This window comes from Peromyscus maniculatus, chromosome 6 (assembly GCF_049852395.1).
Source record: "Peromyscus maniculatus bairdii isolate BWxNUB_F1_BW_parent chromosome 6, HU_Pman_BW_mat_3.1, whole genome shotgun sequence".
Lineage (NCBI taxonomy): Eukaryota > Metazoa > Chordata > Mammalia > Rodentia > Cricetidae > Peromyscus > Peromyscus maniculatus.
This window is the reverse complement of record NC_134857.1, coordinates 85389644-85413748: the sequence shown is the minus strand read 5'-3', so window position 1 is coordinate 85413748 and position 24105 is coordinate 85389644. Positions and strand designations below refer to the sequence as shown.

The 24105-nt window shown below is 45.5% G+C and overlaps 1 protein-coding gene and 1 long non-coding RNA gene across 2 annotated transcripts in view; both read left to right on the top strand.

The window, feature by feature from the left end:
- Window positions 1–20193, top strand: part of Cttnbp2nl (CTTNBP2 N-terminal like) — a 49287-nt gene extending 29094 nt beyond the window's left edge. The window contains exons 4-6 of the mRNA XM_006986400.4: window positions 9231–9461; window positions 14442–14549; window positions 15885–20193. Coding sequence (XP_006986462.2) covers window positions 9231–9461; window positions 14442–14549; window positions 15885–17366 — 1821 coding nt within the window. The 3' untranslated portion in view covers window positions 17367–20193. The remainder of the gene's footprint in view (window positions 1–9230; window positions 9462–14441; window positions 14550–15884) is intronic.
- LOC143273946 (uncharacterized) lies at window positions 1329–3555 on the top strand. The gene is made up of 2 exons (XR_013052285.1): window positions 1329–2246; window positions 2318–3555. It is a non-coding gene; the product is annotated as an uncharacterized LOC143273946 (long non-coding RNA).
- Window positions 20194–24105: the final 3912 nt, after the last annotated feature.

Below are 24105 nucleotides of genomic sequence, written 5' to 3'. Positions count from 1 at the left end.
TTTATTTTATAAAATTACATTTATTTATTGTGTTTGTCCGTGTTTGTCTTGGAACTGGAGTGAGTTACCTGTGTGTGTGTGCTGGGAACTGATAGCAAGCACTCTTAACCACTGAGCGTGCCAGTACATTTTTTAAAATGCTGAATACACTTATGTGATTTCTCTTTTCTGGTTGTCCTCACTGAGTATTTTAGCAGTGTGGAAATTTGTTAATTCTGATAAGTATTGCACATAAGGATCTTTCTATTTTGTGTGTGAATCCCCCCCTTCCATGGCGTGAGAGCTGGAATTTAATCTCTTCCAACTGGGCCGCCCAGTGTCCAGAACCTCTAAAGCACTCACAGGTATTTGTCACATGAAGAATGAGTTCAGACCCATTGAGTCTTACTTGACTATTGTCAGTTCTCGAGAATAGATGCCAGTTATTAATGCTTTTAGAAGAGAGACTTAACTAATAAAGTAGTTTCCTAACTCTCGCTGTTATAACTCATCCAGTCACATTATTTACATCTCTGGGAACAGCTTGTTCTTCAGACAGGAAGTCATGGCTTTGTGCTTGCTTTCATATTTGTATAAAGGAAAGCAAAAGACTGGCTGTGCCCCTCTGTCCACGTGTATTCATGTAATAAAACCAATTTTCCTATTTTAATTTTTAAAATAACAGGTAGTTTTATTTTATGTACATGGGTGTTTTGCCTACATAGCTGTCTGTGCACCACATGCATGCATTACCAGGGAAGCCAGGAGAAGGTATAACTCCCCGGAACTGGAGTTAGAAAGAGCTGCCATTCGGTGCTGGCAGTAGAGCTCAGGTATTTCTGAAGAGCATCCAGTGACCTTAGGGCTGAGCCCTCTCTCCACCCACCCCACCCCCACCCCCATATTAATTTTCAATGAATGTTTTGTCTTGGTATCTTTTCTAGTCAAGGTCAGGTGTAATTATCTGCATTCCCCAACTGGGTAACAGTGAGATCTTCGTATCTGAAGAAAATCAAAAGCCTTCAGGTCCTTTCCCTTTACCCCCACCCCACTGTGAGATCGAACCCAAGACCTCACAAATGCTAGGCAGGCTGTCTCTCTCCCACTGAGATTACTCGAGCCTTAAGTATTAAACAGTGCAGTGTTGCTGGTCCATACCTCCTAGATACTGAATAGAAAGTATATTTCCCAGACTGTCCCACTGAAGGCTTTTATGAGCATCTGTCAGAATTACACTTCTTTCAGAATGCATTTCCTACCCTATTTCTCCTGTGGGTTTCATTTTTATTGGGGATTTGTTCTACTTTGTCTGTGGGGGGGAGGGTGATTGTGGTGGGGGGGGTGCTGTTTGAGACAGGGTCTCACTTTGTAGCTCTGGCTGTCCTGGAACTCAATTTGTAGACCAGACTAGCCTCAAACTCACAGAGATCCATCTGTGTCTACCTCCCCAGTGCTGGGATTAAAGACATGCATCACCATGCCCAGCTTTGTTTTTCAAGGTTTTTCGTTTTGGTTTTTTTGTTTTTATGGCTTTTAGAAAAAATGTTCACCATCTTCCTTTTCTCTGTTTTCCAAATTAACCATCCTTTAAATTTTTTATTAAACTTATTTTAATTTATGCATATACAGACTAATAAATCTAAAACAAAAAGTTAGTACAAGCTGACTTCCGACTGGAGAGATGGCTCAGCCATTAAGATGCACACATATGCTCTTCCAGAGGACTCCAGTTTGATTCCCAACACCCACAGCACTCAGCTCACAGCTGCCTGCAACTCCAGTTCCAGAGGATCATTTGCCTCCTGGAACATGCACTCATGTGTGCATACAAAGACACATACACATACCCAACAATAAAAATCAATCATTTATAAAAACCTTAGCTTCAGACTTATATATTTAACAGGAGCTCGCGTGTGGGGGTAGCTCAGTGGTGGCATACGCGTCGTACACTTAGTCACCAGCACTGAAAAAGGAGCTCACTACCTGTGACCGAGGAGGAGTCCTCTTCTAGCTGGGTGACTCTGAGAAGGGCGGACTGACCTGTGCACCTGTGAAATGAGTGGAATGTGATTTTTATTTATTTGTTTTGAAGCCGGGCTTCACTATGTAGCATTGGCTGGCCTGGAACTCAGAAAACCACTGGCCCCGAGTGCTGGGATTAAAGGTGTGTGCCACCATTCCTGGCTTTAATGGAATCCATCTGAACTAATACTTCTAATCACATACATGTACTCACGCAGCCTGGCCAGCACAGATGTGAGGAGGTCAGAGGATGAACTAATACTCCTAATCACATACGTGTACTCATGCAGCCTGGCCAGCAGGGTGTGAGGAGGTCAGAGGATAAACTAATACTCCTAATCACATACGTGTACTCACGCAGCCTGGCCAGCAAGGTGTGAGGAGGTCAGAGGAGAGGACAACTTCTGGGAGTTGGTTCTTCTCTTCCACTGTGTAGGTCCCAAGGTCCAAACTCAGGTTGTCAGTGTTGGCCTTGGCTGTAAGAACCTGCGCTCGCTGAGTCCTGTACTTTTCAGTACACAGTGAGTAAAAGAGCCCAAGTACATCTCTAGTAGAAAGGCTTTCAGGCTTATAGGGTTAACTTAGGGTGTCACAGAGTCTGTGGGTTAGTCCCACTGTGTAGCACTCCAGAGGGAGTTTGGGGTCATGTACCTCCCCACCACCACCACCTTACCATATTTCCTGTGATTCATTAAGTCCCTGATTGTCCCATTTATCTGCAGAACCCACCCACTTCCAGGGTGGGCCTTTCCTTCCTATTCCTTATGAGTTTAGAGTCTGTGTCTTAGAAAATTCTGATCAAATAAACCGTAGCTGGTGTTCCTCTAAACATGAGTGTGCTGTTTAGCAAACATTGAGCAGGCAGAGGCTGCTGCCCCTTGCTGACGTTGCGTCTGTCCTCGTCTCCTTGGAGACGAGAACCGCGCGTCCCGTGCTCGAATTCCCTCCCTCTGCCACTGCCCACAGCACAGCATATGCGCCGCCCAGCAGACGTGACGGCCTCAATAAATGCATGCAAAGCTTGTGTTCTGGGAACTGTCCCCAGACTCCAGAATATTTTGGTTATCTGTTTTTTGTTTCTTTTCTATATTATATATTTCATCTACAACCAAACCTCCTTTAGTTTGCAGGCTTTTGTAACATTTGTTGGTTTAAAATAAAATCATAATGCCTTTTGTATTAGAATTTTATATTTCTTTTACCTTAAATTGTCTTCTGTTCAGTGTCATTCACGGCTGAGGCTTACTACAAAGTAGATTTGCCTTGTGACGTAAGAGACACCCACGTCGGGTCTAGTCGGGAGGAAAGTCCTTGAAATCACCCTCACTGCTCACTCTCAGTGCTCTGCAGTGGGTTCTCCTCTGCTTTTAGCAGGGAGGAGGGGCGGAGATGCGCCCAGCCTTTGCTCTATGCTGTGCAAACTCTCGGCTCCCCCGTCTCACCAGTTAGGGTCTAATCAGTGAAACCCCTTCCTGCTAGGGTCTGGGGAACGTCAGCGTACCAGGCGACATGGTCAGTGCCGCTTCCTCTTCTTACTCACTACACATTAGCTTTGTGACTGAGAAAGCTGTATGCTACTGTTTCACCTCTTCTAAAAGAGACGGAGACAGGAGTTAGTGACGGCTAATTAAGAGGAAGATTGTGCTGGACATGGTGGTGCACACCTGTAGTCCCAGCACTCGGGAGGCCAAGGCAGGAGGTTCTCACGTTCTAGACCACCCTGAGCCACATTGCCAGGCCTGACTCAAGCGAAGAAAAAAGAGAAATGTTGTTAGGATTAGGTTGGAGATATGGAAACTCGGCACGCTGTTTTCAGATACTGAGCATTTGGATGTTGGGCATCCCTGTTGTTCCTGCTGCCACTGTTAAAATGACTTTGAGGGTCCAGCAAAATGGCTCAGTGAATAAAGGCGCTTGTCGTCAATCCTGACGACCTCAGTTCGATCCTTGGGACCCACATGGTAGAAAGATAGAGAAAACTGACTCCTGCAGGTTGTCCTCCAACCTCTACCCAAGCTCTCTTTGGCTTATGAACGAGCACTCACACGTATCTTCTATTCAGTAGATGCCAGTCAGGACAGTGAGATCCTACTGTAGCTGCTGCTGGAATATGTCCTGAGAGTAGCAGCTGCTGGGAAGGGTGAGAGCTGAGTGCTTCTGTGGTGCTGATGAGAGGAATGATGTGGTAGACCCACTCTGGAAATCCTCATAGACCTAGACAAGGACCTGGCTATAATTACAAAAGAAGCAAAGCATGTCATCTACAAATAGCTCTTACTCGATTACCTGTAGCAGCTTTATTCATAGACGAACCCAACTTAGTAGAATCAAGTGTCAGTCAAGAGAATAAATAAATGCAGTATATTCACACAGCATACAACACATGATTAAAAAGTTCAAATCGCCGACATGCCACTGATGTGCATGAACTTCATATACTGAGAACAGAAAAGGCCAGATACAAAAGACTGTAGTATGTGCAGCTGTTTAGATGGAGCTGTAGAACAGACGAAACTAAAGTGGTAAAAGAATTCAGAACAGGGGTTGTCCCTGGGAGGAGGGAGACTGCTGGCCGGAAAGGGGCACGGGATAACTTCTGCTGAGATTAAGAACATTCTGTGATCTAACAGGGATGTGGGTAACAGGATGTGTATGTTTATGTGGTGTCTGCACACATGTGGGGACCAGGGAGTGGGTACACCAGGTGTCTTTCTAGCACTCTCCACCTTATTCCCCGGGACAGGATTTCCCCTGAACCTAGAGTTAGCTGGCAGTCAGCAAGCTTCAGAGACCCCTGCCTCCACCCACTAGCACCCCCAGTGCTGGGGTTATAGGGCCATGGGAGGCCACCCCCAGGTCTTCATGCTTGCACAGAAGTACTGTTACCCAGAGTTGTCTCTCCAGCCCTGCACTGAGCCCTGACTCGAGCTGCTTGGCCATTTGGATTTTCTCCTCCAGTCCATGGTTGGTGTGTTTTTAATGTGTGATATTAAGCAGCCATTGACTTTCACTGCGTTTTAAGGGATGTGCGATCGCCTGGCAGGAAGGTGAAGAACTGGAGTTGTAGTTGGTGGTTGTCTAGGAGGTCCTGCGTTCCATGAATAGCACTGTGCCCCATTCTAATGAGAGGTAGTCAGGGGAGAGGCTGTGGACTTGTGGCAGTGCGAATAAATGAGAAATCTCTAACTTGTTCAGTAAGAGGAGATAAAACTTGTGGGAAAGATAAAAGTATTTTTTCAGTGTACCTTGAAATCCTTAATTTATGTTTGGGAGTATTTACCCTTTATCTGTTCTTCTTTTCTGGTGAACTCCCATACACATTTTCTTCCCCACATCAAAAAGGTGAGCATATGGGTCCAGGTCAGAAAGTACATAGAACTCACGTCAGCCTCATTCCTGGAGGGAAGGGTTCTGACGTCAGGACAGACATACCCCAGGTTTCCTTTGGTTTCATCAAAACTTTTCCCGGACTTTAGAATTTGGGTGTTGACACTGCTCTTTGCAGCTACACTTAGAGCTACTTAGATTAAACCCACTCTCAGTCCTGAATAGAGTTTAGAACACTTTAGTCAAATAATAATAAATAGTCGTCTATCTTATGTAAATAATGCCTTTATAAATATCTGTGTCTGAAGATTGCTTTGAGGGGATGTTTGAAGTCCATCCTACTTCAAAAGCAGTTGAAATACTTTTTTTAGAGGGGGTGGGGGTGGCACATGCCACAGCATTCCTGTAGAGGCCAGAGGATGACTTGCAGGAGTCGGCTCTCCTTCTGTGTGGGTCCTAAGGATCAAATTGAGGTCACTAAGCTTGTTTTGCTTTATTTTGAGGCTGGGTCTCACATAGCCCAGGCTGGTCCCAGACTTGTTATCTAGCTGGACATGACCTTGAATTTCTGATCCAGCACCTTCACTTCCTAAGTACGGGACTGCAGACATGCTCTACCACACCCAGCTTCATGCTGTGCTGGGGATGGAACCTGGGGCTTCATTTGAAGCCTGCTAGTCAAGCACTCTGCCGACTGAGCTATCCCAGACTAACTCTTTAGATTTGGGAACCACTTCTTGTCCAAAGAATATAGGGACTGACTTCCTGCCAGAGACTGGACTACGCGTACTCCTGTGCCATTGCACACATCATACTAGGAAGGTGGAGGAGGAAACTACTTTTATTTCTTGGGTTTGGGGGCGGGGGTGCTTGGAACAAAATCTGCCTTTGTGGCTCAGGCCGGCTTGAACTCTGAGTGTGCCTGCTTTAGTCTGAATGCCTGGCTCTTTCTCTTTGAAGTCAGTGATAACACAGCTGGGACGCTGGAGACTAAGTATGGCAGGCTCCAGGGCTGGTCTGGGATGTTATTTTAAGCTTTGTCTAGTGATGTCTTTCCTCCAGCCTGTGAAGTGAAAACAAATGAGTAATAGAAGGCTGGTGTGTTCTGTCTGTTGATAACACCTCTGTCATCCAGTCTGTCTAGCAAGCCAATTATTTTCCTTTTCTGAAATTAAAGGCCAGGGTGTTTTCTGACAATGTAGGAATTTCTGTTCACCAAGTTTATATTGTCACTTAAAGCAAAAATGCTGAAACAGAACATTGATTGATTTTTAGCTTTATTACTAAATTTCTCCAAAACTCAAACCCAAGATCACACCAGGTACATTCTTAATAGCTGAAATATCATTAAAACTCAATGTTGACAGTTTGGGCCTTCACATTTTACCCTGAAATGTAATGTTAGTGGCCGCATATCTCGTCCCCTGCCTGTGGCCAGCCTCTGAGGGGTCACAGCTCACTGGAGAGTAAGCACTCCTCCTGATACTCATACCTTATGTGGTCCCATCTGGAATGTTCCAAGGTTGGTCTTGATCACCTGCATGCCGTACACTGTGGGAAGCTGGCACTTACGCCATGGCGTCAGGTGATTAGAACCTCTTAAGATCCTGATCTAGAACCAGCCAGCTGACCCCTCGTCCTAGATTCCTAACCATCAGATGCCATGCGAGATAAAATGAACGGTATCTAAGCTGCTGAGTTGGGGGGCTGTTTGTTATGCAGCAGCAGATAACCAGCACATGTCCCATAAAAGTTATTTTCATTATTTTAGGTTTAGCATTTGGTTTTGCTTCTTACTGTTATTTACAGTTAAATATGTAGCCCATAAGTTGGTTGAAAAATATTTTTTCTCCTCCCATTTTCTCGGTGTTTGGTATCATAAATAACGCCTTCAATTTGACCATTTTTATGTTTGGTAGAATAGCTGTGTGACTAGAGCATTTTAGAGTTCCGTCCACAGCTCCTTTCCGTTTACAGGTGAAGCCATCTGTGTGGATTGTAATTACTGTGCAGGTGACTGTGGAATTACTCTGAATTCTTGGAGAGAAAGCAGGCAGGCTAACAGCTGTTCTCAGGCCGAGGCCTCACCAGAGAAACTCCTATTACTGGGGACTCTGATGCTTATTAATTATACAGGATAATCACTATGTGGGTTTTAAAGTCATGTTTTTAGGATTAGTTAACTACATACTCAGACCTGACAGACGGCTTCTCAGCAGAACTGAAGTCAAGGTCGCCAGTTGTTCCATGGCCAGAGGAGAAGCTGGAGCTTCTCCCATCCCGTTTTCTCCATGGTGTTTGGAAAAGAAAAGGTCATTCAAATATTTTTTTTTTTTTTAAACTCCAGCTTCTCCTATTTCTTTTGCACTCTAAAACCAATCTCAGTGACAGTAGTCATCCATTTACCACACTAATGCTGCTGTAACCATGGTTACTAGAGGAAGTATGACCAGGGCAGGAGCTATAGGAGACTCTAGGTTAAATCCTCAGGGTGAGAGGAAAGAAAGAATAAAGAAAAGGAAAGAAGGTGGGGAGAACTTTAATTTGGGGCCTGGTGTGATGGCTCATGCTTGTAAATCCAGCCAGAATTCAAGGCCAGCCTCCTCCCCAGCTAAGGACTTCCATATACCAGTACACACAGGAATTTTACAAAAGAAAGAATAGTTTCAATTTAAATAAATTTCTGCTTCTACTGTGTAAATACATCAAACTACTCCAGTCATGTGACATTACAGCTTGTCTGTTCTGGACAGGGTCTCGCTGTCTCAAACTGACCTCCAGTTCAGGATCTCCCCATCTCAGCCTGGGATGCCTGGATTTCAGGCTGCGCCACCCCACCCAGCCGCTGGTTTCTCAACAGTTTGCTTGGTGTTGCGTCTGTTGTCCATTGCTTTTGAGACAGGGTCTCAGGATGTTGCTCATGAGTGCTGGGGTTCAAAGTGTATGCCACCATGCCCAGCCTCTGTAGAAACTGCTAATGCCACTCTGCTTACCTACATGTAGTACTTGTTGCTTATACCATGTAATTCTTAAAGCTGTCCCAAGCGGAGGTAACACAGGAAGGAAACTGAAGTATCTTCCAAGCATTGGTTGATCTTCGATGTCTGCCTGCCGCCAAGGGGAACAGAAAAGACTGAGGAAAGTGGAGACAGATCAGAGATTGAAGAGGGTAGAATTTGGCGGCAGGCAGAAAGGATTTCTGTCTTGGGCTATGGTTGTGCGTGCCTCCCCCTTCTTGTCCCATCAACAGTGGAGTCAAGTTCTCTGTACAGATAAGAAGTCCTGGATTCCCCACTTGCATCCTTTGCCTACCTGCTGGCACCTTGTTTGTCTCTAAGTATATTTAACTCATAAAGTCATCATGCTTAATATCTTAACAGAAGAAAGATGAGATAAACCTGAGGGTAACATAGATATATGCAGAGGCAGTGAGCCTGGTGCTTCAAGACAGAGACCTTGGAGCCAGACTAGCTGGGTTTAAGTCCCAATTCTGACAGCTGGCTAGCTGAGTAATGACAGAGACCTTGGAGCCAGACTAGCTGGGCTTAAGTACCAATTCTGACAGCTGGCTAGCTGAGTAACCAGCCTCTTTGTAATGGTTTGCTCATCTGCAAAATGGGGATGATTAGCCCTACTTTATAGGGCTATAAAAGTCCCCAAGTTAATATGGCCCTACCTGCTTTGGACAATGTCTAATACCAGATCAGCTCCCTGTAATCATTTGCTTGTTCGTATTATCATACTGTTCCACCTTCTGAAGTTGCCTGTCTTTTCGTGGATCCACCTGATTTGTAGTGAGATTTACACTAACGCTACCACATTTAATTTGTAACTACTGGTTGTAGCACATTCCTTGCTTTAATGGTTTTGTTTTGTTCTTTTCCCCCCCTCATTCTCAGGCCCAACACAGAGATACTTTCATTGAAGAACGCTATGGAAAATACAACATCAGTGACCCTCTAATGGCCCTCCAGAGAGATTTTGAAACACTGAAGGAAAAAAATGATAGTGAGAAGCAGCCAGTGTGCACAAACCCCCTCTCTATCCTTAAGGTGGTGATGAAGCAATGCAAGAACATGCAGGAGCGCATGCTGTCCCAGCTGGCCGCTGCCGAGAGCAGGCACCGCAAGGTAGGCTCGCCCATAGACAGGAAATCCGGAAAGAACGCCTCCTGCCCCGTCAGCCACCAGTGCTCACGGGAATCTGAGAGGGGAGGGGACTTCATAGGTATCCAAAGGTCGTCCTCGGTTACAGAGGGGCCGGGGAGCACGAAGGAGTACAGACTGTCACACAGGTTCCGTTCAGGGATTGGGCCCGACATCGCTGAAGAAGACATTCCTTCTTGGTATTGTCACTCCAGAACACTGGGTGCATTTTTTTTCCCCTAGATCTCAATCTTCCGAACTTTGGCAACCAGCTAGTGTTTAACCAAGCTTGTAGTCAAACAGAGTGTTCTCTGTTTGCTTACTTAAGTGATAAATAAAGAGATTACCAGGTATTTAGGGAAGAGAGGGAATATAAATCCACCTGATTACAACCATGCAAGCATGGAGATTGTTTACATTCATTCTAGTTTCGTGTTTCATTGCATGCTTATGAGCCACAAACCGCTCCGAGGATGGCTCGCTTTGAAGTTTCTCCTGTACTGGGGTAGGGGTAGGAGGCAGGCACCCTGGTTCCGTCTGATAGCCCCTAAACAGGAAGGGCAAGCCTGTGCTCCCTGCACTCGTCATCTTGGAATTCGGCTGTGTGTGTATTCGTTCCTCAGCTTGTCACTTACTGCTCAGTCTTGGCCTGCAGATGATGGTTGGCAAGAATCTGCATTTAAAAAAACAAAACCAAAAAAAAACTACCAGCTTAGATTTGGCATCAACAACATTTTGTAGGAGACATTTTAACCAGAAACGAGGTCGGCAACTGCAAACCTAGAAATGAGTTTGTTCCCATGGTTACTCCACCAGAGCTCTTGGCTAAAACCATATCTGCTAAGGTGCCCCCAGGCTGGGTCTTCTTGCCCATCAGCCTTTGTTTCTCTTCCTTGAGTCTAAAGCACAGGTGTAACACGAATCTTAAAAGGTCTTATTAATATAATCAAACCTGGAGCTGGGTATTGGGGTGAATGCTGGCAGATCAGAGAATCAGAACAAGCCACAGACTCCTCACCTTGCCAGTTCCTGTTTCCTCAAATTGGAAGCCTCTGAGTCCTCATCCAGAATGAATCTCAGCTGAACTGTTGCTAAAAGCCTAAAAGCTTAACCAGCTGTAGTTCTGGTTTCCACGCCTTATATACCTTTCCGCTTTCTGCCATCACTTCCTGGGATTAAAGGCGTGAGTCACCATGCCTGGCTGTTTCCAGTGTGGCTTTGAACTCACAGAGATCCGGATGGATCTCTGCCTCCAGAAGGCCAGGATTAAAGGTGTAAGTGCCACCATTTTCTGGCCTCTATGTCTGTCTAGTGGCTGTACTGTTCTGTGACCCCAGATAAATTTATTAGGGTGCATGATATATTGGGGAACACTATATCACCATAGACAGGTCCTTAGTCATGGGTAGGCCACAGGTGTCCCAAAGGCCCCAGAAATACATAAAATATCAGAAGTGTATGCATTTTTATAGAAGATGTATTTTTTCTACTATTAGTCAAATTCCAAAAGTTGCCTAAGACTAACTTAGAATGTGTCATCTAGAACATTCCTGGTGGTGTGTTGAAATATGGCCTAAGTTGGGACTTTCATGTGAACTAAGAAGATGGTCACCAGATCCTTGAGTGGTGGGCAGGCCTTATTATTCCCACTTCATACAGGAAGTAATTGAGCTGTGCTGAATAACAAAGGTGTCATGGAAAGTGTAGAACAGTTTGTGTGTCTAGGGACTGGAGAGAGGAGAAAGTTAAAAATTACTGAAAATTCCTTTAGTATACTGTTTCAGTGTAAAATGTTGTAAGTAGCATTACATTTTTGAAGCCAAGTAATTTACCTGTTTTGTTTGCCTGTTTTTTTTATATATATAATTTATTTTATTTTATTTTACAATACCATTCAGTTCTACATATCAGCCACGGGTTCCCCTGTTCTCCCCCCTCCCACACCCTCCCCTTACTCCCAGCCCACCCCCCATTCCCACCTCCTCCAGGGCAAATCCTCCCCCCCAGGACTGCGATCAACCTGGTAGACTCAGTCCAGGCAGGTCCAGTCCCTTCCTCCCAGACTGAGCCAAGTGTCCCTGCATAAGTCCCAGGTTTCAAACAGCCAACTCATGCAATGAGCACAGGACTTGGTCCCACTGCCTAGTTGCCTCCCAAACTGATCAAGCCAATCAACTGTCTCACCTATTCAGAGGGCCTGATCCAGCTGGGGACCCCTCAGCCTTTGGTTCATAGTTCATGTGTTTCCATTCATTTGGCTATTTTTTTTTTTTCAATAATTGAGTAGAACCGAAATTTATTATAAGCCACAGTTGTCCTAGAGACCTCCATACTATATATGTAGCCTCTATGGTTCTATGGGTTGTGGTCTGATTGTTCTTTATTTTATATCTAGAATCCACTTATGAGTGAGTACATACCATGACTGTCTTTCTGGGTTTGGGTTACCTCACTCAGGATGATTTTTTCTAGTTCCATCCATTTGCCTGCAAATTTCATGCTTTCATTGTTTTTCTCTGCTGAGTAGTACTCCATTGTGTATATGTACCACATTTTTTCCATCCATTCTTCCGTTAATGGGCATCTAGGTTGTTTCCAGGTTCTGGCTATTACAAATAGTGCTGTTTGCCTGGTTTCTTGAGACAGGTTCTCATGTAGCCTAAGCTGGCCTCAAGCTCTCACTGTATCACCAAGGATGACCTTTGCTATGTGGGAAGGTGTGCATCACCATGCCCAACAAAGTGCCCATCTGCTCTTGGGTGTGTTACCCATGTAGGGCACTAATTTTGCCAGGAATCGGTTAGTACCTAGAAGTCTGTAGTAAGAGTGAGCTTATAGTCCGAATCTGCTGAAGATTCCCAGTGTCTGCCCTCCGCTGCGGCATGGCTCCTAACTAACCCCTTCGCCTCTCGGAAGAGCTGGGCAGCAGATGAGGTTGTGATGGAAGGAGCGTTCCTTGTTCACATCTTCCCCTTGCCCGGCCCCCAGCACTCAAAGGTAGCCCTGTCTTTGTTATTTTCAACCATGGACTTGTGGGTTCGTGTAGTTCCTGCTAAGCTTGAACTCGCCCCTTAGGTGAAGATGACCTTTCATCTCTACCTCCCAAGCACTGGCCTTATGTGCTTCCCATACCTAGTTTAGGGAAGAGTCTTATCTAATCTTCTGAAGATCAGACTCTGAACCAGCCTCCCTGAAGCACCTGCTACTTCCGGGTTCCAGTTCTTTGGGAGCCTGCGGGGTAAAATGGCTCCCTCCTCCTTAATGAAGATTGCCTCTCCCCAGACTTTCCCACTTCAGAATGTTATTAAAACTTCTTGTCTGGGCCTGGAGAAATAGCTGAGCAGTGAAGAACACTGGTGGTTCTTCCAGAGGGCCCAAGTTCAGTTACTCACACCCACCTGTAACTCCAGCTCCGTAGACTCCAGTGCTCCTGGCCTCCGTGGGCAGCCACACTCATGTGGTGTACACACACACACACACACACACACACACACACACACACACACACACGCACGCACGCACACACACTCACACACACTCTCTCTCACACACATTAATAAATAAATAAATAAATATTTTAAAAAACTTTCTCCCTTACTAAAGCCTCTCACCTCTGAGACTTTTTTTTTTTTTTTTTTTTTTTTTTTTTTTTTTTTTTTTGGTTTTTCGAGACAGGGTTTCTCTGTGTAGCTTTGCGCCTTTCCTGGAACTCACTTGGTAGTCCAGGCCAGCCTTGAACTCACAGAGATCCGCCTGGCTCTGCCTCCCAAGTGCTGGGATTAAAGGCGTGCGCCACCACCGCCCGGCCTGAGACTTTTTTTTATTCCTTTCTGTAATTTTAAAAGGCTCTCAAAAGAGAAGATACGTAAAACATGGCTACCAAAAAGATTTAACCAAAAGCCTTTCCATTAAATTTAAAAACTAGATTTTTTTTTAAGCTCAAAAGCTACTATGTTTTCATTTTAATTTTAAATTATTTATTTTTGAGGCCAGATCTCCCTCTACAGCTCTAGCTGCCTTGGAACTCACTCTATAGACCAGGCTGACTTCACAGTTATAGCGATCCTCCTGTCTCTGCCTTCTGAATACTGAGATTATAGGCATGTGCCACCATACTTGGTTTTTCATTTTTAATTTTAAAGTAGGGTTTCGTGTCATTGAAATTTTTCTTCCTTCATTCCTAAAAATTTTGATGAGACAAAGTTATGAGAAATGGTCATTGAGGTGGCTGACAGTGCTGTGACCTGGCGGTCTGGGCTGAGCCACCTCTGTGTGGTTTGAGCAAAATTTCTTGAAACTGGTTTGGATCCTTCAGCACCAGGATAAATGGGCAAGTCATTAAGAGCTTTGTGAAAAATCACCACTTAGGATCCCAATAATTGAGCCTTCTGCACGTAGGATGAAGTAGGACTCTTTCTTTCCTATCTTATCTGGTTATACAAAAATATGTATGATTAGTTAAGGAAGGCACAGGGTGTCCCATTTGAGATGTTTCATTTCAAATTCCCATCTTGGTGCCTCCAGTGACAGCCTTGAGAGGAACACCTCATCCTTGCACGGACACACACACACGGACACACACACACACACACACACACACTGACCCCAACACACACACACACACACACACACACACACACACACACACACACACACACACACTGACCCCAGCAGGTCCCTAGTCATACCAGACTGCATGTGATATCCCAAACCTCTGCCTTCTGAACTGCTCACTGGTTGCTCTCTTGTCTCTGTTTGCGTTCTTGCGCACATACTTCAGCAGAGTAAATACCTTGTTTTCTAGCATATAACTTCCGTGTCTTTCACCCTGCTAGACAGCATGCTCCTTGACGGCCCCGGCTGGATTTCATTTGTTTGTTTATTTAATCTGGAACCCTCAATTGTTGGGTGGTATAAATGGGATTGCTTGATATTTGAAAGTAAATGTTTTAAAATCCTTTCCAGGTGATCCTTGACCTTGAAGAAGAACGACAGAGGCATGCTCAGGACACCGCTGAAGGAGATGATGTCACCTACATGCTGGAGAAGGAGAGGGAGAGACTGACACAACAGGTAACTCAGGGACAAAGGTCTTGATGGCATTCGCCTGGAGTGACATTTCTCATTCATTGTCAGTGTGCAGAATTACATCGTAAGTCTTCAGAAAGAAGGTGGAATGTTCGTGTTTGTCATGTCTGTTTCCAAAGTCTTCTCTTTTTAAACATAGATTACTCGGGGTTGGAGAGATGGCTTAGTGGTTAAGAGCACACTGCTTTTGCAGAGGACCCAAGTTGGGTTCCCCACATCCGCCACATCAGGTGGTTCACAACTCCCGGTAACTCCAGCTCTGGGGGGTCTGCTGCCCTCCCCTCATCTGCAATGACACCGGCACTCTCAGCCCCCCCCCCACATACACCCACGTAGTATATACATAGCCCCCCACATACACCCACATAGTACGTACATAGCCCCTCACATACACCCACAAGTGCATACAATTTTAAAAACAAACAGATCACTCGGTGGAACTGTCATCCATAGCACATATTTCAGACGTCTCTGATTTTCAAGCTCTTTGTTGTTGCACCATCTACAGTAACAGTGTGGCCTGTCACAATCCATATGCCTGAAGCAAAGATTGCAGGACATGAAACAACCCTTTGTTCCTGTAGTATACAGTGGTGTTTTCAATTACAACATGGTCTCACTATGTAGATCAGCCTAGCCTTGAACTCATACTCTTTAACTTTTTTTTTTAATGTGATCACGGCTTACCGATTTGGTTTCCCCATCCATTAATGTGTCTCGTTTTGGAAATCGCTGATTAGAAGGGTTCATTCACCCTGTTCCCTCTCATTCAGAGTCCGTGTGATCGTGTTAGACAAACTGCCTCTAATCCTAGCAGTTGGAAGGAGGGTTTCAGGTCCAAAGCGAGTCTCAGAGTAAGACCTTCTCTAATGAAAACAGCAACAAAAGGAGGATTTCAGTGCAGCTGCTTGGTTCTTTTTTTTTTTTCTTGTAGTTCAGAGAAGATGACTGCTGGAACTTTAGGTTTGATTTTCAGTGGCATCCATATCCAGATCTGATATTTGTTTTGGCTGATTCGATGTTCTCTCCACATACCTAAAACACAATGGTGCATCATATTCCCACTGTTCACCCTCAGGCAGTTAGGAACTCAAATGCCTCCCAAGTCATCAAGAAAAGATTAAATCATAGTGTGTGGGGGTTCTGTGTGGGATGTTTTCATACTTCAAAAATACTAATGAACCTAAACACCATGACGTACATGTTAAGACCGTGCACCAGAGAGCAGGCAGCGAGGGCATTTGATCATAATTTTCAGTCCGTCCTTTTGTGTTCCTACTCTAATCAACATGTGCGGTGGCATTTTTTTTTTTTTCCTAGTTGGAATTTGAGAAGTCCCAAGTGAAAAAGTTCGAAAAGGAACAAAAGAAGCTGTCTAGCCAGTTGGAAGAGGAGCGCTCCCGCCACAAACAGCTCTCGTCCATGCTGGTGCTTGAGTGTAAGAAGGCCACCAGCAAGGCAACTGAGGAAGGCCAGAAGGCCGGCGAGCTGAGCCTGAAACTGGAGAAGGAGAAGAGCCGGGTGAGCAAACTGGAGGAAGAGTTGGCAGCTGAGAGGAAGCGAGGCCTGCAGATGGAGGCCCAGGTGGAGAAGCAGTTGTCTGAGTTTGATATCGAGAGGGAGCAGCTGAGAGCCAAGCTGAACCGCGAGGAGAACCGGACCAGAGTCCTCAAGGAGGAGATGGAGAGCTTGAAGAAGCTTGTGAGAGACCTGGAGGCGGCCCAGCAGCGGCCCAGCGGCCCCAGCGAGCGGTGCAGAGAGCCGGGAACCACGTCCAGAGGTACCGCCACAGAGGCCCCCGTGCTGGTGTCTGTGCTCTGCCAAACGGAGAGCGTGCAGCCGGAAAGAAGCCATGGGAGCGTCTTAGCCAAGCTGACAGACACCGGTCTTCCGGGCCCCACCACTCCTCCTTACTCATATGCAAAAGCCAATGGCCACTGTGACCCAGACATACAAACTGCCAGGGAGGTGACCTCGGGCAGCAGCAGAGAAAACCAAGGGCCTCCGCGAGAGAAATCTGTGGTGTCGGCCCAGGAGAAGCCAATGGAGAATGGTGGGTGTCCGGCAGGAACTGAGACTCCGGTCACCATGCCAAGTCACCTCCCTTCCAGTGGCAGCTCGCTGTCTCCCAGCAGCACTGCCTCCTCCTCCCTGACATCATCTCCCTGCTCTTCACCGGTTCTAACCAAGCGGCTCCTGGGGTCATCAGTCAGCAGCCCTGGCTACCAGTCTTCCTACCAAGTAGGAATCAACCAGCGGTTCCACGCCGCTCGGCACAGATTTCAGTCCCAAGCAGATCAAGATCAGCAAGCCAGTGGTCTCCAGAGCCCTCCGTCCAGGGACCTGTCTCCTACCCTTTTAGATAACTCTGCTGCCAAGCAGCTGGCCCGAAACACAGTCACACAGGTGCTCTCCAGATTCACTAACCAAGGGCCAATCAAGCCTGTCTCTCCCAACAGCTCTCCCTTCGGCACAGACTACCGAAATCTGGCCAACAATGCCAACCCGAGAGGTGACACCAGCCATTCACCTACTCCAGGGAAAGTGTCCAGCCCTCTGAGCCCCCTGTCTCCGGGAATCAAGTCCCCAACCATCCCCAGAGCCGAGAGAGGCAACCCTCCGCCGATCCCACCCAAAAAACCTGGCCTCACCCCATCCCAATCTGCTGCCGCTCCAGTGACCAAAACTCATTCCCAGACATCCTCCTTGACCTCCACAGAAGACCTTGCCAGCAACTGCTCTCCCAGTGCCGTGGTGGCCAACGGCAAGGATGTTGAGATACTTTCGCCTACCAGCAGCTAGTCCTTAGGAGCGAGTCTCCACATTTGACATTCCATCAGATTTCGTCCAAGAGCTCAGAGTTAAACCGTGGAGTCAGATCATGTTATTTATTTTGATAGTAGCTACAGCCATCTGTATAATACATTCAGTGTATTTACCTTTTTGTATTTTTTAAAGTAGAAACTGAGTACTTTGGATTTCTATGACTCACCTCTTTGTACTAAGCTAGAAGGGGACCTCAGACATCTCAAGCTCAGCAGTCACCGGCATGTTGTGATGGATGGAGAAAGCTAATTGGCGGTGAACTGCTGCTGTCAATCTGGGAGCTAGAATTGCTCAGCACTCACATCAAATTAGGCAGAATCAGTTGATGCAGCTTTTTATTCCAGATGAACATGCTTTCAAAGTGCCTGAAATAAGACTGCCACACGAATGTGATTCTGCAGCAGAAACAAAGACAGAGCATTTATTGCAGAAAATGAGATCCTCTGAATCTGAATGTCAAAAACCAACACTGCTTTTCATCCTCTCTGTTTAATACCAGCTTTGTGTTCTGAACCGAGGTTTGCATAAGCGGAGTGGATCCTTCTAAAGGGGCGTGAACTCTCTGTCAAGCTGAGCTTTGCGCTTCATTAAGCCCTTAAGAAACCCTCCCGAGCACTAAGTAGTTGAGGTGCTGATTTTCTCGTACTTTTGAAAAATTAAGTCATCCTCAGTTTCCTGTATCGATTCTTGAACAGAGTATCTCCATTCCAAACCACCTTCAAGCATCAACTGTTGGGAACTTCTGATTCTGGTTGCTTTTACTTGAATAGGAAATGACATAATGAGCTCTTTATTCTATAATCAAAAAGCAATAACTTTAAAGTCACTCTTTGTAATATTGTAAGTGAGAATTATACAGGTTTTAACAGATTGTTACATTTATTCTCCATGCCGCCAGCACTTGTGTCTGTGGAACCAAATTAACTCTTGCCCAAATGGAAGTATACATATATCTGTACAGATACATGCCCCTTTTATGTTCAACATTCACACACTTAAGCACATAAATATTAGTGTGATTGTATCTTTGGAGTTTGCAGTATAGCATAAAGGATAAGTAGAATCGCATGTTAAGATTACCTACCAAAGCAACTACATGTGGCTTGGGGCCAGTCAACAGGAATCCATTTCACCAGGAAGTGGAGCAATCCCAAATGAAGCCCAAATCGTGAGCATTGTAGAAAGAAAGGCAAAACTAAGCTAACCATGGTGCCACAGAACTCAGCTGGTCATGTGAGTGAGTGAGACTGCACACTCCTTCAAGTGCTGTCCCCTAGTTTGGAGCAGAGGGAGGTGTAGCAAGCCACAGTGTCACAGCCCCATGTGACAGAGCCATCCCTTTAAGCCCCAGTGGCTGCCATGCAAAAATTCCAGACCAGGGTCATCAGTTCTCCAGACTTTCGTGTAATTCAAATTTCCACAAGAAAATTCTCATTCAAAATATTTGCATTTTTAAAACACCAGGAACTGATTCAGAACGCTTTTAAACAGTGCTTATCAGACAGACATGGCTGTCACTGACTGGAGCTTGTAAGCTACCAAGCTGTAACCCCTCACCCTAGAACTTCTGCTGTTTCCCTATAGTGACTTTGTACAGAAGCCTCCAGGCTTCTCCTCTGTGCCAGCTCCAGCTGACCAAGTCCACAGAACAGAACAGCCTCCCTCTTGGCAAGCAGAACTCGTCGACAGGCCAGCTCGGGACACTGGTTGTACAGTTTTGTATCCAGAGTGGACAAAAGGAAGGCTTTGGTGTCTTTACATATATTCTGCAAGCCAGCATCTATCCAGAAGCCCCTGAGCTGCTGGAACCTTTTACTGGAAAGGGGACTAGGTGGTATAGGGAACTCTTGATTGTGTGTTTGAAAAACCAAAGGATTCAGTGGACCCATCCCAGTTAGATAACGCACAAGGAGTTAGACGTTGGTTTTCTTGAAAAGCATAGAGCTGGGGGAAAAAAGTCTTCCAAAAATTTAGTTAATTTTATTAACCCATTGAGTCAGTGGGCGAGAGGCAGGTGATGAAAATTGGTGGGCAGATCAGTAACAGAGAACACTGTTGACTCTACAGCTTATCTTCTGAAGGATTAAGGTAAATGCATGACAAATGAAAGTGCCCCTGATGTCCCAGGGTGTCTGCCAAAAACAGTGGAGGCATGAGAAACTCCCCAAAGTGGTCCAGCATCGAATTTATTCCTATTGCAGAGCCGAAACGGAGCAGTGATGGTCAGACACTGACCCTTCTAATCAGGAGAGACTCCAGTGCCAGCATGTTCTTACCTCGCTTGCTTTAAATGGTAATCTTAAAAGTTGCATTGTGCTCTTCCTCTGTTTGGAGATAGAGATATATATAGAGAGAAATGCTATAAGGAAGTTTATTTCTTAGGAGGTGCACTGAACAATATTTCTTTTTACAGTGTAATTTGGGGGTGGGGATATGCAAAAGAAATGTGTATTTTTGCTAGTTGCCTATCTTCTGAGATAATAAGCACAATCCTGAAATGGATCCAATAATTCAGTTAGATATTATAGATTAGTATTTAAGTTTGCAGTAGATTGTGTGTGTGTGTGTGTGTGTGTGTGTGTGTGTGTGTGTGTGTGTGTGTGTGTGTATGCTAAGTAAAAGTTTCACGATTCACAATTTGGGTATTAACCCATGTCAGAAAAGCTGTTATTGGTCAACAGATTCTAATGATGTGCAAGGTGTAACACATGCATTAACTGGTTATTAACATTTGTAAAGCCAAATGTACCATGCAGAAGTCTTCATTTTTATAGCAGACTACATTAAAACAAATTAAATCATACTACCTGGAGAAAAAGTCTTTTGTCTATAAAAACGAACAGTGTTGTGCAATCGGGGCCTGTTTTATTGGGAAGGGGAGTGGATGATGTAAAGAGCACTTGATCCTGTTTGAAAAACCAAACGATTCAATGGATGCATCCAGGTTAGAACTCACAAACAATTGCCAAGCATGGCATCTCATGCCTTTAATCCCAGCACAGAGGCAGAGGCAAGTGGATCTCTGAGTTCAAAGCCAGCCTGGTCTACAAAGTAAGTTCTGTACACAGAGAAACCTTGTCTCAAAAAACCAAAAAGAACTCACAAAAAAATTAGACAGTAGTTCTCTTGTGAAGCATATAACTAGGAGAATAATTTCCCAGTAACCTAGTCCTTAGTAACTTTTAATATATAATATTTTTAGTCATTGAGAATCTCATACATGCATATAATGTATTTTGAGGGAATCTCATACATGCATATAATGTATTTTGATATCTTTACCCTGGCCATGCCCCTAACTACTCCCAGATCCACCCCACTCACCCCCATCTTTTTTTTTTTTTTTTAATGGCCTGTTGGTTCGAATTTATGCTATCCATGTATGCATCTATCCATATATGTCATCCACTGGAGTGTGGTCTACCTACCTGCCAGAGGCCACACCCCTAGGAAAAACTGTGACTCCCTCTCTAGTAGCCGTCAGCCACCATTAACTGCTCTGCTGGGGTGGGAGCATGAGAGCCCATACTGGACTGGCTTGATCTTGTGCAGACAGCCACAGCTACTGTGACCTCATGATCGCATTGGGCACGTCATGTCTGGAAGACACATTTGTCCCCTTCTCCCTAACCTCTGGCTCTTAGGATCTTTCCTGATGTCCCCTGAGCCTTGGGAGACAGTGTGATACAGATGACCCGTTTGTGGATGAGCACTCCACTTGGATTTATTCTCTGTACTTTGACCAGCTGTGAGCTTCTCTGATCAGGACTGAAAGCCACACTCATCTATGTGTATGAAGATCCATGTTTAGAGAGCAGGTTGATACTCTGTCCACTTAGCAAAACAATAGTAAGTTCACCCCTTGGGCCCATGAGTTGTCATCCCCCCTCCCCTCCCCCAGCCATGGGTTCTTGGCCAGATTTACAGTACCTTGCATGCATTTCCTCCTGTGAGACAGGTCTTAAATCCAATCAGAAAGCAGTAGTTATCGATGTAGCATTTTTGCCACTATTATACCCGTGGGCATATCTTGCCAGACCAGTTAGTTACTAATAACTTCAATCCTTTTAGGGCTCTGGGCCCTTTGAAAATCTTAGAAAAGCTATATATGTATCCCCAGAAAAATAGGAATGCCTATATGCAAAATTCGGTTGATGGTTTCACTGGCACCAGACCAGAAGCCACCAGTGACTCATGTGTTCCAGCTTTAATGCCTGATCTTGTCCTGCCCTCTCGTTTCACAAATGACTAATGCTTCCCTTAAAGTTTACTAGTCCATGCCTTTGCTGCTACTCCATGTCTGCAATTGTAACTTGTAGCCAGACGAAAGTACTTGAAAGTCCTTTGATGTACAAAAGATGTTCAAACAGTGTGGATGTTTACGTATCTTAAGTAAGCTCATTAGTGATCCATTCAACAAACCAGCTATATCCAGTTTCCCATGACTGCTGCCTCGTGTGTGTGTGTGTGTGTGTGTGTGTGTGTGTGTGTGTGTGTGTGTGTGTGTGTGAGAGAGAGAGAGAGAGAGAGAGAGAGAGAGAGAGAGAGAGAGAGAGAGAGAGAGAGAGAGAATTTAGAGTGCCTCTGATGAATAGGTAGTCCTTGAAACACAGCTTCCGGTGTCTTGAGATGCCGGCTTCAGAACGGGGTTCTGGGTTAGGGGTGGGTGACTCTGGTGGCATGCTTGCCTGCATGTGCTAGGCTCTGAGTACCATCCACAGCTTTGGGGTGAGATGAGATACATTTCCAAAACAGTGAGTTGGAGGCAGGCAGTGAACAGTATTCCACGGGAGTCGTTTTTAAATTTTAATACTGAAACTAGCTGAGAAAATTTGGGTCTTTCCGTCTATCTGTTCACCTGTCAATGGACAAATCATTACTGAAAGGAGGCTGGGACAGGCTCCTCAATCTTACTATGCTTGTGTGTAACCTGGGAAGCCTGCTAAAAATGATTGTTGGGGTACTCTGAGGACCGAATTTTGGTTATGTAATGCCTCATATCCTTCCCTTGAAACTTACTTGCCCAGTGTGTAAGGAGACATCTTAGCTTCTGGAAGTCTTGCCAGAATGCCAGTGATGCTGAGAGTGAGGAGATCCTGTTTGGGTACCGAGCCCCATGGTGATGCTATGACGTGCATTACCACTCTGCTGATCCTCCTGTGCTCCTGTTACCTGTAGTGAACTGATGAGGTAGTTGAGGACAAGAAGTCTGTTCAAAGACTCTAGGCTAAGTGACAACAAGGATTTCAGACCTGTGACTGAAAAACTTAGACACGGTGAACGCGATGACCGGGTAGGCAGGACGCTGGGCAGAGAGACGCAGGAGAGGTTACTCTAAAACTGCGAGCTCGTGGCTGGAGAAATGGCTCGTGACTAAGAGCAAAGGACTTGGGTTCAATTCCAAGCAACCACGGTGTGGCTAACAAACCTTTAACTCCATTTCCAAAGGATCCAATGCCCTCTCCTGGCCTGAGCAGGCACTGCATGCATATGCTTATATACATGCAGGCAAAACACTCATACACATAAAAAGAATCTCAGAAACCTGGACAGGCTGAAAACAGGGTCTCACTACACAGACTTAGCTGATCTGGAGTTCACTATGTAGACTAGACGGGCCTCAACACTTGCTTTTCTATGTTAAAGTCTCGTGGGTCACCACCAGGACTCCGACACCCTGTTCTACATAGACTTTTGGACCTATTAAATCAGAACCAACAGTGTCATCCATGGACTGCCTTCCCACAAAATGTTCCTGCCTCACATAATCTGTACCCTCTTAACAGCCAGTGCTGGGTCAGTGGAAACACTGTTCATAAAAGTACTCTGTGCGTGATGGCACACACCTGCAGGCCCAGCACTTGGGAGGTGAGAAGAATCCAGACTTCCAGGTCACCTCAGCTACTTACGGAGTTTGAGGCTAGCCTGGGCTTTTTGAGAACTTGTCTGGAAAAGAAATGATTAGGAGTGCTTACTGCTCCTATAGAGGCCCAGATCTTCCTGTAACTCCAGTTCCAAGGGATCCAGTTGGCCTCTAAGGACACCCATGCGTGTGTACACACACACACACACACACACACACACACACACACACACACACACACACACACACACGCAACACCCCCCCCCCAAAAAAAAAAACATACTGAAAAGAATACTCTGTAAAAATCCCCTCAGCCCTGGGTCTGATTGTTCCTATTGCTCTGGAGCGCTGCTGCTGCTGCTGCTGCTGCTGGCTGTGGGAACTTATCCCAGACCCTGGTTCTTTTATTTTCCTGCCAGCATCTGTAATAGCTCAGTAAACCTGCTTATTGTAGTGCTTGCTCAATCCCAGGAGTTTGGGTTTAACTCAAAAGGCCTGGGCTGGTCTGCATTGTGAGTTCCAGGTCAACCACAGCTACGTAAGGAGAGCCTGTCTTAAAAGGGGCCAGAGGGGAGCAGGAGAGATAATGGCTCAGTAGTTAAGAGCACGGGCTGCTCTCCCAGAGGATGGGAGTTCAATTCCTAGCACCCACATGGCAACTCACAGCTGTCCATAAGTCCAGTTCCAGGGGAACCCAACACCCTCACACAGACATATGCAGACAAAATACCAATGCACATAAACTAAATAAAAAGCCGGGCGGTGGTGGCCATTAGTCCAGCACTCGGGAGACAAGAGGCAGGTGGATCTCGGTGAGTTCTAGGCCAGCCTGGTCTACAGAGTGAGTTCCAG